The 18,348-nt window shown below is 35.3% G+C and overlaps 1 protein-coding gene across 3 annotated transcripts in view; it reads right to left on the bottom strand.

Moving 5' to 3' along the window:
* Positions 1–18,348, bottom strand: part of LRCH1 (leucine rich repeats and calponin homology domain containing 1) — a 125,378-nt gene that overhangs the window by 43,544 nt on the left and 63,486 nt on the right. For all 3 annotated transcript variants that reach the window (XM_086481954.1, XM_086481953.1, XM_086481952.1), the window contains exons 3-9: positions 17,948–18,074; positions 11,858–11,963; positions 11,224–11,360; positions 9,872–9,999; positions 7,756–7,840; positions 3,035–3,140; positions 1,422–1,534 (exon numbers count right to left, since the gene is read on the bottom strand). In XM_086481954.1, the coding sequence (XP_086338080.1) occupies positions 1,422–1,534; positions 3,035–3,140; positions 7,756–7,840; positions 9,872–9,999; positions 11,224–11,360; positions 11,858–11,963; positions 17,948–18,074 (802 nt within the window). The remainder of the gene's footprint in view (positions 1–1,421; positions 1,535–3,034; positions 3,141–7,755; positions 7,841–9,871; positions 10,000–11,223; positions 11,361–11,857; positions 11,964–17,947; positions 18,075–18,348) is intronic.

The following is an 18,348-nucleotide window of genomic DNA, read 5'->3' on the forward strand; positions in this document are numbered from 1 at the left end:
TATACATAATATAATGTATGGGCAGCTTCAGAGGTGTGTACCCCTTTGTCAGGGGAGGATGGAAGTATTCTGTCCCCTTTTCCCTAGTTCATTCACCTCAAATGTGCGCACTTGCTGAAAATTTGTATGCAGGAAATCTATGATCATTTATTAAGATTTTGACTACCTTAAAACACTACTACTCATAACACTTAACTATCTAAAAAATATCCATCAATCTTTTTTTAGTACAGAAGTCACAAAAGAACAAGCCAATATAAGATAACTTGTAGTGTCCTAAACATCCAGCAATTATAAGTAACTCTTCCCAATAATCAACACTACTGAATTCACATATGTATTTGTAAATAATAAAAAAATAATAAGCAACATGTATTTACTATATAAATGAAGTTTCCTGATAGCTACATGTCTTCAGTGACTATGGAAGGGAAAAGTTTGGGGTTTCTTTTTTAACTTTGTTTTTAAATGCTAGTCCTCTGTGGTTACCACCTCAGAGACTCTGCAACCAGCTGAAGATCTGTAACAGTTTTGTTGTAGAAAAACACAAAAAGGTTGCTCAAATAAAAAGCTCTTTTGCACAACCAGAAGTCTGTTTCCAAGAAGCTGAAGGCCACATCCTTTCTCTTCCCACTGTTATTTCCAAGCACGTTTTTTCCTATAAGGGATGGAAGATGGAAGAGACACAATGCCTCTTTGCACCCTTTAAGAATCTTCACAGAAGGAGAAAACCAGTCTAAAAATATCCATACTAGATAATCCCTTCTTGCCTATAAATCAAGAGGAGACATCATGTCCACAGGAATGCTTCAAAACACTACTATTTCTCAAATATCTTTGCATTACACAGGATCTAGCAAAACTACAAAGTTCATAGAGTCGGTGTATACTCCCTAAATCCATTAAGAAAGGAAGTGGCCAAATCTTGTAAGAGGTAGGTTCCTAGAACAATAGATTTTATTTTAGATTTGTCTTTATAGATCTCTCAATTTCTACTATAATTTTTAAACATTTAAGAAAATGTATTTTAATACCATAACATTATTTCATAATTTTAGCCATCACAACTAACACTGAAAGTCTTCTTGCATTCTACTAACATAACAAATGCAAAAGTTGCTCTATTCAAAATACAAAGCAAATAGTACAAAACATACCTGCCACCTTTTCTTAAGGCCTTAAACAGTTTAAGGATTAACTCTCACATGTACTAGAGAGTTAGGGGTAAATTGGCCTCCTAGATTAATTATAATCACTTTAAATCTACCTGTTTATTTTTGCCTTCCATGTCTTTTGTGACAATGAGTATCAATTGCAGTCTCTTATTCATTAAAATGTCTGCAGTTTGTCATTCCTGTTTGCTCTATATTTATGAAAGTAACGAAGATATTTCCCCGCACTTGAAATCTTCACAAACTTGCCTTAATGTAACTCATAAATTCAGTAGTAAGTGTATCTGATTCATCGAACTCGTTTCCTCTTTCTCTGGATTTATCATTGACAATCAAGTGAGAAGATCCTTGATGGAATTCCACTAATAACAACAATAAAAAAAGATAGAAGAATGATTTCTGGTTCAGTTCAACATTTGTTACTCTACATAATTTAAGTGTATTAAATTATAGAGCTCAAACACAAAGTTTAAATTCGAAGCACATTAAAAACTTCAAGCAAGTTAAGACCTTTGCATTTTAATGAACGATGCCAATTCACTTCCAAGTTGTAACAAATCAATACCCTGGGCTCATACAGTTGTAGATCAGAAACACCACAAAAGGCATTGATGGAGTCTGTTTTGAACTACACCAAGTCTGTCTTGCCCGTACCAGTACAAGAACAGAGCTGCAGAGTATTTTAAGACATTCAGATGTCTCAGCCAGTGACTCACAGTTTAACACAACTTCAGAGTCGTTATGCTATAACAAACACTCGAGACTCCTAGCAGAACTCAAACAAAATGATTCAGAGCCTTCAGAGCCCATGCCAATCTCTTGCTCACACACACTATTCGCAGGGGCATGAGGCAGTAATAATTTTCTCTTCTGTTTGAAGTGGTCTGATCCTGTAACTTACCTTCTCCAGTTTGCTAATAAACACTGTAGGATGTTAATGCTCCTACTATCTCACTTCACATTCTACTAAATTCTGATGAGTATCGCAACTGAAGTCCATTTAACCTAGTATGTAACACCAGGGAAAGGCTGATCTCCTATTTATGCAGTTTCCATATGCAACTCACTAGCTTCACCCTGCAATTTATCATTAGTATATGCAGACCTTGGAGAAACATTGTTTCTCAGTATGTAGATATTTTAGAAAAACATGTTACTTTTAACAAAATCTAGATAAAACTACACCTTCTCGCAAAATCTGATACCTCTGGAATCTGTTTCCAGAGGTAACGCTGACTTTGATTAATAAGGTTTTATATACTTAAGGCCAACTACAGAAATTGACTCTGCTTTTGTACATTGTTAATTTGTACATTTAATAAATTACTACACATTGATTTACTGGTTGGGAAGCCTGGTTTAAACTGACTCTCACTTTTCTTCCCCCAGTCAGAACCAGAACTTACTAACTCTTGAGACAAGGTGTAATAAGTTCGTTGGAATTGCTATAGAAAATTACTATAAGGACTTCAATTCAGTATAGTTAAAAAATGTTCTAGAGTAGCACACTTTTTTTTCCTTTTTCACATGACTGCATATGCATGCTTAAAGCCTTTTGGGTAGGCAGGCATTTATTACAAAAAAATTAAAATGCATAGGGTAGTGAAAAAACCTGTTCTTCAACTAGAATATCTGCAAGAAAAATCCATTTAATAAGGCATTTAACCAGTGTAAAATTAAACACTGGAAATTCCAAAGAAAAACAGCAGTAAATAAAATGGATTTCATGTAAAGTTGTGTAGACTGCTGTAAGCTGGATGCTTGTTGGGCTGTGATTTTTGCAAACTGAATTTACAGTCTTATACATGGAATTATCCCTGTATTTAACTTCCACCTTTTTTTTTTTTTTAAAACATTCCAACCTTTTCTTGAGTTAGCGTGGTGACCTGAATCTTCCTTCACAATCTGATCTTCTTCCACAATGTCCGACATTGGAACATTAAAGCTGACAGTATCTTCATCAGATGGCTAAGGAGAAACAAGAGAAACACTGGCTTTAGCTCAAAGACTGATAAAAATGTACATATTAAGAAGAGTGCTCACTAAAGAGTGGCAAACTAATATGGGAGAGGAAACCAGAGATCTAACATGACCAGGAAGATGTAGCCATGCTGAATACATCCTCACGGGAGGCCTGCCAAGCAGAGCAATTAATCTATCCTCTTTTCCTATCTTCTCACTGCATGAGTCTTTTCTTGCAGAGACACCACTGCACTGTGCTGCTCTCTGTGCACCTTCCTGGGTCAGCTGGAAATAGAGCCTCCTTGTAGCCACCAAAGTCTGTAGGAAAACCGAGCCTCGTATCACAGTCCTTTTTTCTTCCCCCCCCCCAAGACATTTCTCCCCTGCTTTACCATGCAGCATGTTGATTCAATACTTGAAGCAAGTAAGATGAACTTTGTAGGCTGAAGCAACATCTTTTACTACCTTAACTGGTAGAGCTGAAAAAAAGCATAAACTCTCTAGAATACTAGCTTTTCTTCAGACTTAAAAGCTCATCCATTTCTTTCCACTGCATTAGTCAGCACAATAACATACACTACTTTTATTTACAAGCTTCTCCTGTGCATGACTTTACAGATAGTGGCTACAAGAAGCAGCGCTGACACACTAGGCTTCACTGCTGTCCCATGCCACAGGGGCTCTGCGGTTCTGCAGGACCGGCAGCGACCTGCTCACAGCAGGACCTCTTCACATTCTCTCCTGAGGTGAACTACAGCAAAAAACACAGTTTGCAGAAGCGGACAAGTTCTTATTCCTGCTCTCCCGAGATATACAGCTTACCACTACAACAGTCTCTCAGAGCTTTGCAAATGTATTTCCCAACAGATCCCCTGCATTGCTCATTCTTTAGGTGCTTGGTGTTTCTGTAGCTCGTTACTCTGCACGTACATATTCCATACGTGTATTCTGTAACTGTAACTGCTGTAATACATATATAGCATTTTTTCCATGTCCTTTAAGAATACATATTTTTAAAGAAACGGTATTTCCCTGTTTTATCAGTTCAGGCCATTGTAACACAAGATCCATAATGGAACAGGAGATTGTTACATACAATCTGTCAGTCAATTCCACAGTCACTAGCTTCTAGTAGAATCATGCCTACCTTTAAATGTTCATATTCCACATAGAAAATATTTTTTTTTAAGCCTGAAGCTAACGTTTGTGATAAGGGAAAGAGCAAATCTGCTTTGCTTTTAAAAAAATGTATCAAAGATACGTGTGGTATTTCCTATTTGGTAAGAATACCCTGGACTTAAAACATTTTGTAAACGTGGACCACCATAAATGTTCTTCTACATGAATAAACTGCATGTTATTAACTCTATGAGTTCGCTGGCTCTATTCTTCTGCTTAAAGAGAAAAAAACAAAATGATGTTCAAGGACTTGATAAAGCCTTATCAAAATGATGAAGTTTTATAACGAAGTGAACTAACACTGCAGTACTGTCCCTATTTGTCAATTTTTAAAGTAAGTTTTAAATTTTAAAAGAAATCTTATTTTAAAATTAAACAAATTAATATCTCAGAAAATAAACAAACTCCAAGTATTCTAAGCACAAAAGTCACTAGTTCTCTTAGACTTGAAACAATGACAATCCAACAGCTTTAAAAAAAAAAAAACCCAAAACACACATGCACAGCATAAATTCATTCAGACAACCAGGGTTACAGGAGAGTTCCTTTTCTTTCTCTCGGGTTGTATCTCATGTGACATTTAAGCACTAAATTTAGTTATTCTAGATCAAAGATTCATGTTTTGTTAAGTTCACAACTATCATGTGAAAAGATTACAGCAAAATGTTCTATACACACTATTACAAGTTCTGAATACCAAACCAGGCAAGACTTTTTTCTCCACAATGTAACACACAGATTTTAGGAAAACATTTTGGAGTGTTGGTGTAAAAAAAAGCCACTTTCCATTCAATTTGGAAACAGAAAATTATTCCTTTAACAGGCTAGGTCTTATTTTCAGGGTCTACAGAATTCTGCAATTGATTTTCCAGGTGTTTCCTGCCAGTATACTATGAAATAGAAACTGTCCAAAGCAGCCTGCAATAATACAAAAGTATTGCTCCTTGACAGGTGAAATACTGTATCTCACTTCCTTCATCCCCAGTTTTATTTTTATTCATCTAGCAACAGAAGACAATAGACACGTAAATCAAAAATACCTAAAATTATTCCAACACTGAATTCAAATGATGCATTTTGAAAGAATCTTCGTATACATTCTTGCTGGTCTAATGCATCACTCTTATGAGTAATAAAGCAGGGACACCATCTGGATCTTAACAAGTACCTTCTTGTTCTAATGAATTTTAAACTAAGGAAAAAATAAGGCCAAAGGGAGGTGGAAAATCAATCAAAATGCTACACTGTTCCTAAAAGATGAGGTACATGTGTGCACTACCTTAAAGCAGAACTTGCCTTCAAGTTGCCATGATAATTTTAGAGCAATACTACAAGACACCTTTTACTTGAAATGCCCAAGATGACTATAGCTCTGAAGAACTAACTCAATAATCATAGAACGGTTTGGGTTGGAAGGGAACTTAAAGATCACCCAGTTCCAACCCCCCTGCCACAGGCAGGGACACCTTCCACCAGACCAGGTTGCTCAAAGCCTCATGGCCCTACAAGCAGATACAGAAATACATAAAATTATTCATTTCATCAAGTACTCCCTCCTATGTGTATGGACCCAAAGCTAATTAGCAAGCTTGCTAAAAATTACATTAGTATATAAACCAGTGATCCTTTTAAGTTATTGTTTTAAAATTACATAAATGCAAAATGACATTGTAGTCTTTTCTGTAAAAGATCTGAAACTCAACAGCCACTGTCCTTTAGACTAAACTGTAGTTTGGCTTTATGTGTCTGATGTATTTATAAAAATCTTCCAAAAAAGTGTTTTAATGATCACTTTATGATAGATCATTTAATGTTTATCTAATATTTGGAATGTAGATTTCTGATTGTAATTAACAATGTATGTGAATGTGTATTCACAACATGCTAATATTTCTTGCACAATTCTCATGTGTAACAGGTATTAAAGGTCACATCAGAAGGAAAAGTGAGTGGTGAGTTTACTACCTAATACATTTGGGATTACTGATTGCAATTTATTTTCTCATTAATAGTAGAGCAGTAGTCAGGAGGGGTTGGAATGAGCAAACAGTTCTCATACAAAAAGCCTTTGCGCTAATAAAAATGTATCAGTTCACGGTTGTCGTTAAAACATTTTTTTGCACCATTCCAATTGTTACACTTTGATTACAGGAAAGATGATCTATTTTCTAAAGGTGTTATTTATAGCTAAAGAGGAAATTCTGGAATGTTTCATTAACAAGCTAACTCAGCTCCAGGAAGTGTAAGAAAGGCAAAACAATTTGTAAGCATCTCTGAATGGACTGGATGCTCTTATAACTACAGGGAAACCGTTAGAAGTCTGGTTAGAAATCACAATAATTCTGCTTCATTCATCTAGCAAGAAAACTTGCCCAAACACTTAGAAATCCCCGTGGGGTTTTCTTTAAGTGCTTTTGTATTTTAAAAAACCAATCAGTGTGTAAATGAATTAGTTTTCAATTTGCTTTTGAGTAATTACAAATTCACTACTTAACCTTGATTCTTTATACATCTGTTTCAAAAGCAACAGAATCTTTTTTCCTCAAAGGAAGACAGAAACGCTAAAGAATCAACGCAAAATTATTTTAAGTAGCAAGAAGCAGATTATTTTACTGTGATCTGAATATTTTGCATTAGGTTAAACCACAAATCCCATTATCTGTACATTTCAGAAAGATCATTGCTGAATTATATTGCAAATCATTTACTTACCCTTATTTATTCAGTTCAACTCCAAATAGATTTAGTGCCCTGTTCAGCTGAACAGTGCTTCAGAAAAAAGGCCTAGGAAAGTCAGCTCTAACTGCTTAGGCCAACACTAGTCTCAGTATCCTTTCTTTGCTCAGTCAGACAACATAGTTCAGGAAAAATTCTGAAGGCTTGTTTCCAGCACTGCCTCACTGCCAGAGTGTGTAAACGCATTAAGATCTGCAAAGCTTCTGAAGTTCTTATGCTACAGCAAAGTGCCATAACCACGACACCACAGAACCCAGCACGACTGGGCACACTGAACTCCTGTTAATTCCCAACAAGAAAGAGTCATCAGTCAGAGAGAAAACACATGAAAAGAAGCCAGGCGTGTAACCTGTTTGGACATTTACTTTATTAGAAATAGCAGACGTGGATTCTGGTTTGGTCCTCTTCCTCTAGATTACATAAACTGCCTTAAAACTAGTGAGTTTTCACTGCTTGTAGGTTGTCGACCATTTGTAAGCAAGTATCTTACTGCCCTCTCCAGAAAGCGTACAGACAAAAACAACCATCCCAGTCTCCTTTTATCCTAGTTGCAGCCATTTCTTAGCAAAAAATTCATACATTCAAGGATGTGGTTGCACAGTTTTGATGGTGAAAAATGTATTCAGATTGTTACCCAACTGTATTTTAATATAGTCAAATAACGGGTGCTGGAAGGGGAGGTGGACATAAAATTCAGGCAACTTACCTCTGTTGCTGACAAACGTTTATCTCCATTATCACTACCAACACCTGAATCTGAGTCCTTTTTACTTGGGTAGATGTCATCGATGCTACATAAAAAAATAAATCAATAAAAAGTTATCATAGCATTTACCATTAGAATTCTGCCCTGGTTTCACTTAAATCAAAGCAAAATTCCAACCAGTCTTAATGGCAGAGGGTGAAATAGCCTAGTATGGTTACAAACTATAAATTTGCAGTCTGGTGATAGTAAAATAGAACAGATGGAATGGCTGGTTAGCCTAAGGATTTATGAAAACAACAGAAATAATCTGCTATAAAGCTTGCTTTTGTCTATACAGTAGGTAAAAATGCTTAGTTACTAGCTAAGTAGCACAGGAGTCTGACTAAAGTCATTTAGCCACGTGATAAGCAACTAAACTAGTTGAACTCAAACTGGAGTTAACTGATTTAATTGCAACCATTGATGCATTAAAAATTAACTGATATCTCCCTGCGGCTTGAAGTACTTATTAACACAGAAACCTCCTTTTGGTGCTTTAAAATAGACTTTGAAATTTAGGGTTTCAAGAAAATTACTATAAATTATTATAACTGGCAACTGCTCTCTCTTCTGGTTTCATCACCTAGTGTGACCTCTACTCATTTTAAAGCACACTATTAGGTGCAACACTCTCATCACCTAACTTTCTTTTAAAATATGCTTTATTATCCCCTCATTTGCAATCCTGAAAGCTGAAACACTGAATTCTAATTCACATAGCAATTTTAAAAAAGTTTATCAGTCTTCACATGAATAAGGTATCTGATTAAGACCAATCTTAAACTATCTTTTATCAGTAAACACTAAGGATTCTGTGTAGAAACTGCCTATGGAAATCCTGTCTGGGTTATGTTTTTTCTTTGTAAGGGTGAAGTTATCCTCCAAAATAAAAAATTCCTAATTATTATGTGATAGAGCATTAGCTGTTAGTTACCAACTGGTATCTACACAGCACTATCCCCTTACTCTAACCTATATACTCCTATATGACCAAAGCATCATACAGGACATGATATTCCTGACAATTTTCTTGTATACTAAAAGAACACAACAGAAAACCAGTATGTGTTCCCAAATGGAAAATTTACTCTTCATCCTGGATTCTTTCCACCTTTGGAATTTATCTGATAGAAATTCAAAAAGGTGTCTCCAAACATACATGGAGGAAAACAGTTTGCTTGAGACCTTATCTAGATGAATGAAACAGAGATTCCGTAACAGTTCTTTTGTTTGTTTTGTTGTTGTTTTTTTTTTCCCCCAGGGTGTTTGTTAGCAGCAATCTCTCTGGTATTATTTACATCAACACTTGTTTTTTATTGAGTATTTCTCTCCAAAAATTCAGCATTATCATACTTTCTCTGATTGGTTATATTAACTTCCCATGTTAGCAAAGAGCAAGCTGACTAAAAGCTGCTTTCCAATTAGCTATGGAGATTCTTATAGAAAGGAGCTGCTTCGTATCTTGTTCTTGTCCTTAAAGTACAATACAAGATGACATTTCCTAGATGTTTGATGCAAGACATTAAAGATTTTGTCTTTCATTTTGCTAACAAATTAGCACATTTCACTTCAAAAGGGTCTCAACATTCATGCAGTTCTACTGGCTGGATGGATAAGCCTCAGGATGAACAAAAAAAGCTTAGCACAACTATGTGATGACTGTATAACAACATACAAATCACAAAACAACACAAGAAATTAAAACTTATTTAATGTGATAATAGATTTACAAGAAAGTTCCAACACCTAATGATACTACCACCTGAATAATTTCCAATATATTCCAGAAGTCTACTAGTAAGAGGTTAGATTTAAACTAAGGTTCACTTCTAAGGTCTTTCCTAATGTGCTGCTAACATTAATCAGAACCGATTGTCAAAAATAATTTTCTTATAAATTTTTATAGGGATTTCACTAGAATAAAATATATCAAAGAAAAACAAATCTCTGTTCAAAACAGTACACTCTAAACAGCATCTAAACAAGTGAAACTCTGGAAACTAAAGTTATAAATATATTTACTTCACTTTGTTTGTAAGTGTTACATGAAAAAACCAAGTGAGATTTTCATACACACCTCTCTTCCACGGGTTGTGGCAAATGCTGCTGTTCAATGGCATTAAGATACAGCGAGTCTGCTGTTTTAATCTGACAGGCCTGTACAGTCAGATATTTGAATATATGCACCTTACCCTTTGTACAAATCTGTTAGATAAGAAAAATAATTTAGGTTTATAACTAGAATGAAAGGAATAATTTATTCCAAATGTCATTTAGCATAAAACTTGCTGAAAACCAACTCATATTGTCAAAACAGATATTACAAAAAGGAAAAGGGATTATTTTTTTTTTAATTACTAATAACTACTTCAATAACCCAATCAATTATTTGTGTGTACTAGTATAAACACACCCAGAGAGTAAGACAGAAAACAAGAAAAGAATATATTTTACTTTTCACTCAAAAAGAGTTACAGTAAAACACATCATATGGCCTATTACTAACCGTAAACTGAATAATTATTTTCCAAAATTAGTCAATAATGACAGGTAATTAATCAGCATGTCCCTTATACTCTCAGTCACATTGTTTTTACTAGTGTCCGAGCATCTTTGATGCATTTCACCTGCACCTCATATTTTTTTTCTTTAACTGCAAACTTCTAGCTCAAGTTCTTGCTGAAACTTGCTCTGTACCTTTTGAGTTTAGGACCAGCATCACCACTCGTTATGAAAAGCATTTCTTCAACGTAATAAAAACTCCCAAGTATTTCAACAGCGAGTGATCTAGAACAATTTCAGCTTTCAGAGATGTAGTTTGAATCTACTGTCCAGTAAGTCAACAACAAGAAAGTTGTCCTTCAGCAGACAGCACAGGTTGCATTCATTTATCATCATCATTTCTCAGCATGGCCTACAGTTCAGAAGAGGACTTCTGATTTCTCTATGTATCACAATCTATAAATTTATACTCTAAATTAAATTAAGTTTACATGGGTTATGTTCTAGACCATCTGTATATTTTTTAAGCTAATAATAAATCACTGTAGAACCGTCTAGAACTGGGTTCTTAACAGAGAGAAAAATTATCCAGGAAGTTTCTCACGTTTCTTTTTCAAAATATATATTTATATAATATACATATTTTTATATATATATAAAACATATTCCAACATTGAGTTCCATATGCAGATAGGAATGACAAAAATAAATAGGCAGCTAACAGAATGGAAATCTAGATTCATGTTGGTTCAGGCGGTGCACAGACTCATACACAGAACATAGGATATTTTCCATGTCTTATTTATATATCAACAGCTAATGTCTGTGATGACTGAAGTTCAGAAGACTGCAACTGCAGAAAGGGACATTTTATAGGCTATAATATTGTCCACCCAATATTAAGGCACAACTAGTGATGTTACTTACTTGTGCTGGTGGTGACTGTAAAGGATTATTCTCAAGCAGTAATACTTGTAACTGCACCATCTTTCTAAAACAAATTGGAATCACAAGCACTTTATTGCAGGAAAAGTCGAACTTTACCAAGGGAAGCTGTACTAGTTCTAAAAGTAACAAAAAAGAGAGAAGGTGTTATATCTGTATTTATTTTTGCCATAAAACAATAAAATATTTCTAGACAAAACTTCTTTCACATTCAGGAAAAATACAAACCTAGGCAGGAATATGATCAACATTTACTCCATTCTATACTGGGAAACGAAGAGAGTATTATTGTTATACAAGTGACAGCAGATTTTAAAATAAATACTTTTTTTTTTTTCCTGAAACTCAGCTGATAGTTCCCATACTGCATTCACAGATAAGTACTTGTGCAGCTTAAAAGATGTCTAGAATCATAAAAATAATTCATTAAAAAAACCTCACACACTGTTACTTAATGAATGTTATATTCTGCAAACTCAAAAGGAATAGATTTGAACACAAAGTAATCACTACTTTTTAATCATATTTACTTACGTGATTAAAAAAAATACTTTCAAAATGCTAATAAAAAGACCTACTGTAACGGCATTAGGATTTTTTGGTTTTCTGTTTTTACCTTGGGGTAAAACTTCGAGGTAATTTCTTCTGACGTTCAGTTCTTTTAAAGATCTCAGCTGGCCTATCTGCTGTGGCAAAGCTGTGATTTCATTACAGCTGACATCCTACAGCAAAACAGTAATAATAGAAAAAATGAACATTTGGCTCCTAAATGTTAAATAATACAGATGTGAAATTGTAGCTAATTTGCTATTACCCTTGTAACATTTTATTAACCTGAAAACATGGAAACTTCTATGCCCTGTCTTCACAAAGCAAAACTAAATATGTGAGAAAATACTTGCACATCACTTAAAACCCAGAGCAAATTCTTATTTGGAGAACAAGTTAATTTTGGAAGTTAATTTAATTTCTATAGAAACGTTTCAAGCCATTTGCTTAAGATGTTTTACATTTTTGTTTTTAACTTTTATCCATATAAAGAACTCGGTATGATTATTATGTAACCAAATATGTTTGGATGAAATTCAAAACTGCCAGTGTGTGGATATGACTATTTTTAAAGTTCCTGCTCTTCTGGAGGGAACATTTAAGGAAAATTAAAAATAAATAAAAATAATAAAAAAAGAGAGAGAAAACAGCAATAGCATTCTGTAATGATACTCAGGAAAAGCACATGTTTATCACATCACATAGTAGGCCATAATAAACCACAACAGGTCTTGTTGAGTACTACATAGATATTCAACATATTATTGTAAAAGGTACTTCTTAACTGTCTGGACAGGTTCTAAGTAGGTCTGATTATGATAATTTAATAATCCAGATGAAATTGGAACCCATCCTCATTTCAGCATTCCTACAGGAGTAACTGCTGTGAAGCTGAATTGAAAGTATAGGGTCTAGCTACACTAAGCATAATTTCAAGCAACAAGTTCATATGCAGTATTACTGCTGTAACAAATATTATACTTTTAACACTACTGCTAACAAGAAACTGCTATGAATGCATGCTAAAGACCAAGTTCTTGGATTAAGTCAGTCTTAAAACAAGATAGTTTTCCAATACCAGCTATCATTGCTGCCAAATGGTGTATACTAAATGTGAAATCAAAAGGACACAGACCTCTGCTTGCATCCTAGGCAACCTGTAAATTTGAGTAATGTGCCAATTATGCATACATTTCTGCATTAAAAAAAGGAAACAGTATTTCATAGTATGAGAGCTAAGTGGTGCAAGGCCAATTTTCCTGACTAGCCAATGGAATACTTTTACAATGTTCACTCCTACTCTCTTGATTGTTTCAAATGGATTTATACAAGATTGGGAGCTCTTACAACTACAACATTTCTAGAAGTCAGTCGGATTTCCAAGTCACCTCTTTCGCTTGCAAGACAGTTGCTTGCAAGATAGTTGTTTGAATACTAGTCAAAAGCATTACACTAACTCTCTATCTACAAGCCTAAAAACTAGTTAACGAAAAATTATACTAAAAGCAAAATGTGATCTGGCAATGCTGCTTGCTGTATCAGAAAAGCTTCTTCTTGTAACAGAATCTCACTGCTGCCAAAGTTTCCTTCCCTTGTCAAAACAGTCAGGAAATTATTTTAGCTTTTAGACAAGGAAATTAAAAATTCCAGTTAATGAGTGCATCTTTTGCCCAAGTTGCCACAAAGTATGGTTAATTGCACTGTTCCCAGATCATTTATTTTTAAAGCTTTACTGTCCTATTTTTAATTTACAGGCTTTAAACGACTTCATAATTAGATACTCAATTTTTAGAGCACAGAATTTTAATTTAAAGTCACCTTGTGGCAGAGAAACTCTAGACCAAGTGCACTTACGTACACGCATCAGAACCAGTCAGGGAAAGACACACAGGATTTTAAAGGAAGTCCAAAAAAAGCCCAAAACCAAAACAAAAAAGCCTGGCAGTGTAGCCTCAAAAACAAAGTCCACTTACAACTGTTCAAAACATCCTCAATAAGACTGATCTGTTATGACAGCATGACAACATTCACAAGATCTCTAGGGACAGTAGTATCCTTTATCCTACTAAACACTGCAGTCCAACTTTTTCTTTTTATTATTACTTTGTTTGAATAGCCGTGGAAAACAAAGACCTACAACATTATTTCTAGTTATGCTCTTGACTATTATTAAATTTCATGAGTGTGTAGGTGACAGAGACTTTGGAAGCAATACTACCAAAGTCAAACACCTATGATTTTCAAGTTAATTTTTTTACGAAACTACACAACCAGCAGTTTGGAATTTTCCCTTCATGGACATCTGCAGCCAACTGAAGTGCAAACACCTACTCAAGTTCCATGGGGCTAGTGTTTGCTGAAGGTCAGAATTCTTGCATTAATTCTATTTTGTTCTCATGAGTTATGCCATGTCCTGCCATCACAACAGAATTTCTCAAGATTAGAGAAATGTAAGGCATAATTAAATTAAAAATTAATTTCTGTGGCATGAAGATCAATGGTGTGAGAAAAAATATCATGGACATTTTTCTTTTGATTATGGTAAAGTTTAAATGGTCTTAAACCAATAAAATTCAGCAAATATAACCAGAAAACCAAATATATTTGGCTCCATATTCACGTATTTATTGACACACACACAGGAGCTGATTCAAACCATCCAAATTGAGGAAAACTTCCTCCTTACATTCATTTTAAAACTTGGGACTCCTCACCGAGCTGTTTTTCCTAAAAAGCATGGGCATTCTATCAGAGCTTGTGACACACAAGCCATACAAAACGGTAAAAAGAAGTTACATAGCGCATGAGCACATGGATCCTTCTAGGCGACAGAAGGCAGCAGCTCCCACCACTTTGTCAAGCTGCTGGCCCAGATTAGATGAAAGAGGTGAAAGACCTAAATCCCAGCTGAGAGATTTAAGGGCTTCCAACATCACACAGGAGCACCCCAGAGATGGAGAAGGCTGTTAAATGAAGGCGGCAGAAGTGCAATACTGCCTGATAGGACACAATAGAATTTCACTGTACATCTGACAGTTTTGGCTACAATTACTGAGCCACCTCTGCCCAGTTACTTCTCTTTGACAGAAAGTAAGTTTCAGATGCTCTTCAAACCAGTTTTGCACTCATCTTCCTGGCTGACAGTAGAGGTCTGATTGAATTACACAGCTGCAAATAAAAGTAAGTTTCGCAACCAAATTTTGAAAATAATTGTAATATATCCCACAGGCAGAATAATTTATTTTATATCTTATCTTCATGCCTGTAAGATAGCTGTCAGATCTATATAACCCAGAACCCTAAAATTCAAGAGTACCTGAAAATTTACTGCAAGTAATATCTAAGTCATTCTACGCCACAGGTATGAAATGTATATAAATATATACATGTAATAGAAAAAGAACTGCCTACCCCATTTTGGAGGATGGAGGGGAAAAAAGCAGAGATAGTTGGAAGGATCTGACCTCATTTGCAGCAAACTACATTTACATCATTGTAGAGTGACTACAGAGGCAAAATTTGCTTCAAAAAGTTAGATTAAAAAAAAAAATCCATTTGCTATGTACATACAGATTTTACTGCATGCAGCTTGTGAAACACCTTGGGAACCTGAGGGTGCTTGGTAAAGTCCTAGTAATACAAGAACTGCAAGCAGCCAGGTGGCATCTGTCACCTCTCAGGATCAATCCTGTGGGCCAGCTAAGCACCAGCACTGCCTATGTGCCAAAACAACAGCATGCCCTGCCAGAGGGCTGGGTGACAGTGTTGCTTGGAGGCCACATGCTATTAAGGCTGGCATTGCTCTCACACAGCTGAATACTTTGTGCAACAACTGCAGTAAGACTTAATCTTTCTTTTCGCTTTTTACTCTTTTTAGAACAATGACCACCTTATTATCTAAACTGCATTATATTATATATGCCAATACAGATCCTGGCTGTCAATCCTACCACCTTTTGCTTCTCCCAGTACATCACAGTTTAGTCATTTCCAGCTAAATAATGCAACTCCTTTCCCTGGAAACGTACCAAACACTCGTGGTGGCATCAAGCTAAGTAATCGGGTCATCTGAACACAACCATGCCCAACTTAACAAAAACTTGTTATTCGCTTCCCCCCTACCCCTTCTAAACACAATGAACTAACATCAGACTTTCTTCAGCTTTCATAATTCTTCCAGGCTACCAAAGTAACATGCTGCCATAGCCTCTCATTTGAAATATTTTTAGAGCAGGAATTGTTGTGTCCTTCATGACAAAGAGTAACACTGAAACGGTACTGTAACTGGAAAGTAGTATGAAAATCCAGTATTCCAGAAGTTAAACCCATGATGTGCTTAAACAAACCAAACAATCCCCCATCTCCTTTAACTATAATCTCCATTGATTTTCAAGCTTTTAGTTTTTAACTTTTCAAAATTCTAAAATAAGGATAAGGGCTTCTATTAAGCTACATACAACCTGTTACAAATGAAACACTTCCAGTGTCAGCAATGCTAGTTCACCTTACTGGAAGGGTTGAAATTTGAAATTGGAGCGGAAATTAGATACGAAAGCACCTCAGTAGCTCTTTGCTGAAAATATTATCACAGACCTCAGCTAATAGAATAAAACGAGTGATTTTGACCAGACAGAATCAGGCCAAGTCTTTCAATTATTTCACGTGAGCTCCTCAACAGTAAGCTAGGCTCATTTAAACTAGAAGCAATCAAGAGCTAAGAGGTTCCAATCGTTGTTTATTATCTATTCTGTCATCCCATCCTCTAAAGTAGGATGTGTTTAATACTGTTCAACTTTAATTATATATAAAACTTGGAACCATGAAAACAGAACCAAAACAGAAACAATGCTATAGCCTAACACATTTTTGAAGGTTTAATTAAATCAAAACAATTTCAGTAATCTAATTAAACCCATAATAATGCTCACCAAACACAACAAAACAAACTTGGTAGTCTTTAGCTCAGGGAAGAACTCATTAGCCCAGAACTCATCAGACGGATCAGCTGTAACAAATAATGGAAGCCTGATACCACAGGACACTGCACAAAAAGAATACTAGAAGGAAAAAAGCCTCACAGTTGTCACTTCACTCCACATAGGAAGAACGTACTGGGTTAGGACTGGGGCCTAAAGCAAGGTCAGCTCAATTTCTGTAACTTAATTTAGAAAGAGAAACTACTGTTATAAAAATAATAATGTGATAAGCAGGCACTTTCAGATACCCAAAAGATGAGCAAGATAAATGCTTGTTAATGGAGGTATCAGCACATGGAAGAAAGTTCAAATAACATTGTTTTACTATGCATAAATTAGCAGTGTTAAAATGTTGTTTATTCGTCAATTTGTATCTTAAGAGGTCAAGGTGAACAGAAATAACCAGAAGATATAATGCATCTGCCATAGAAAATTCAGAGTCTCAGCCTACAATATACAAAAGAGGAAGATAAAAGAGAAGAAAGGGAAGTGTTCTCTTGTATACATTTTCCACATACATTTCAAAAAACATGTGCAATTAAATGAATTTTAAGTTAAGGCACCAAATAATTTTTGCCTTTTCAGACTGTCATTTACTAGACAACCTATCATAGATGATCTATTGCTTGCAGAAACCATAGCCGTGTGGACAGCTTTGAAAATAAGAGGAATATAATATTTTTGTAGATTTGTTTAGATGAGTTTTCCAGGAAAGGAAGCTTGCATGACAAAAATAGCAAAATAAAATTAAAATAGACTGATAAGACCAGCATTGCCAGTGGAATACAATGTGGTAAGCAGACAGTAAGTAATAACAGAGAGGAAAGGAAGCAGAAGGGGAGGCTGCTACAGAGGGGGACATGGGTTTGCAAAGCCTAATGCCAGAACTATGAACTTGATACAGCAAAATAAGCGGTGAGTCAAACTGGTAATGATGATGAACTTAGAAATTGAGTTTTGAATGAACGAAGAGCACTGATGTTGTTTAGAAGGATTCTGAAGGGCATAAAGGAAACTATTGTGTTACTACCCAACACACTTGAGACTTGAGAAGTTAAAAATTCTTTAACCTGCAGTATAGTATTAGGCATTTATTCAAATATATTTGCAAACTGAATTCGCTGTTTCTAATTAAATAAACCAAAGCCAAAATAAAAAATAAAAACAGATCAGTAACATACCAGTTCCATTAACTGTTTTAGCTGACCTATCTCTTCTGGAAGGGAACCTAGCTTATTGTTACTTGCGATCAAGACTTTTAGAGGAAGACCACACAGGCAAGCTGGCAAAGAAGAAAGCTGATTTCGACTGTAACAAAACAAAAAAACCCAACTGTTAAAACCACCAGAAACATTCTACTGTATACTCACATAAAGTCTGAGAGTTGTAAAATTCCTTCATTTTCATGGGTCAGATTTTATGCAGACAAAATTTAAATTTTCAACTGACAATCATTAAGAAAACACTGGCACATCAAAACTATGATCACTACTGACTAAACAGTATTGTGGAATTCACCACTCTGGAAAAAAATGCATTGTATCAGTTTAATGACATTGCAACAAGTCTGGCTGTCACCTAG

The sequence above is a fragment of the Leptosomus discolor genome, chromosome 1 (assembly GCF_034619465.1).
Source record: "Leptosomus discolor isolate bLepDis1 chromosome 1, bLepDis1.hap2, whole genome shotgun sequence".
NCBI lineage: Eukaryota > Metazoa > Chordata > Aves > Leptosomiformes > Leptosomidae > Leptosomus > Leptosomus discolor.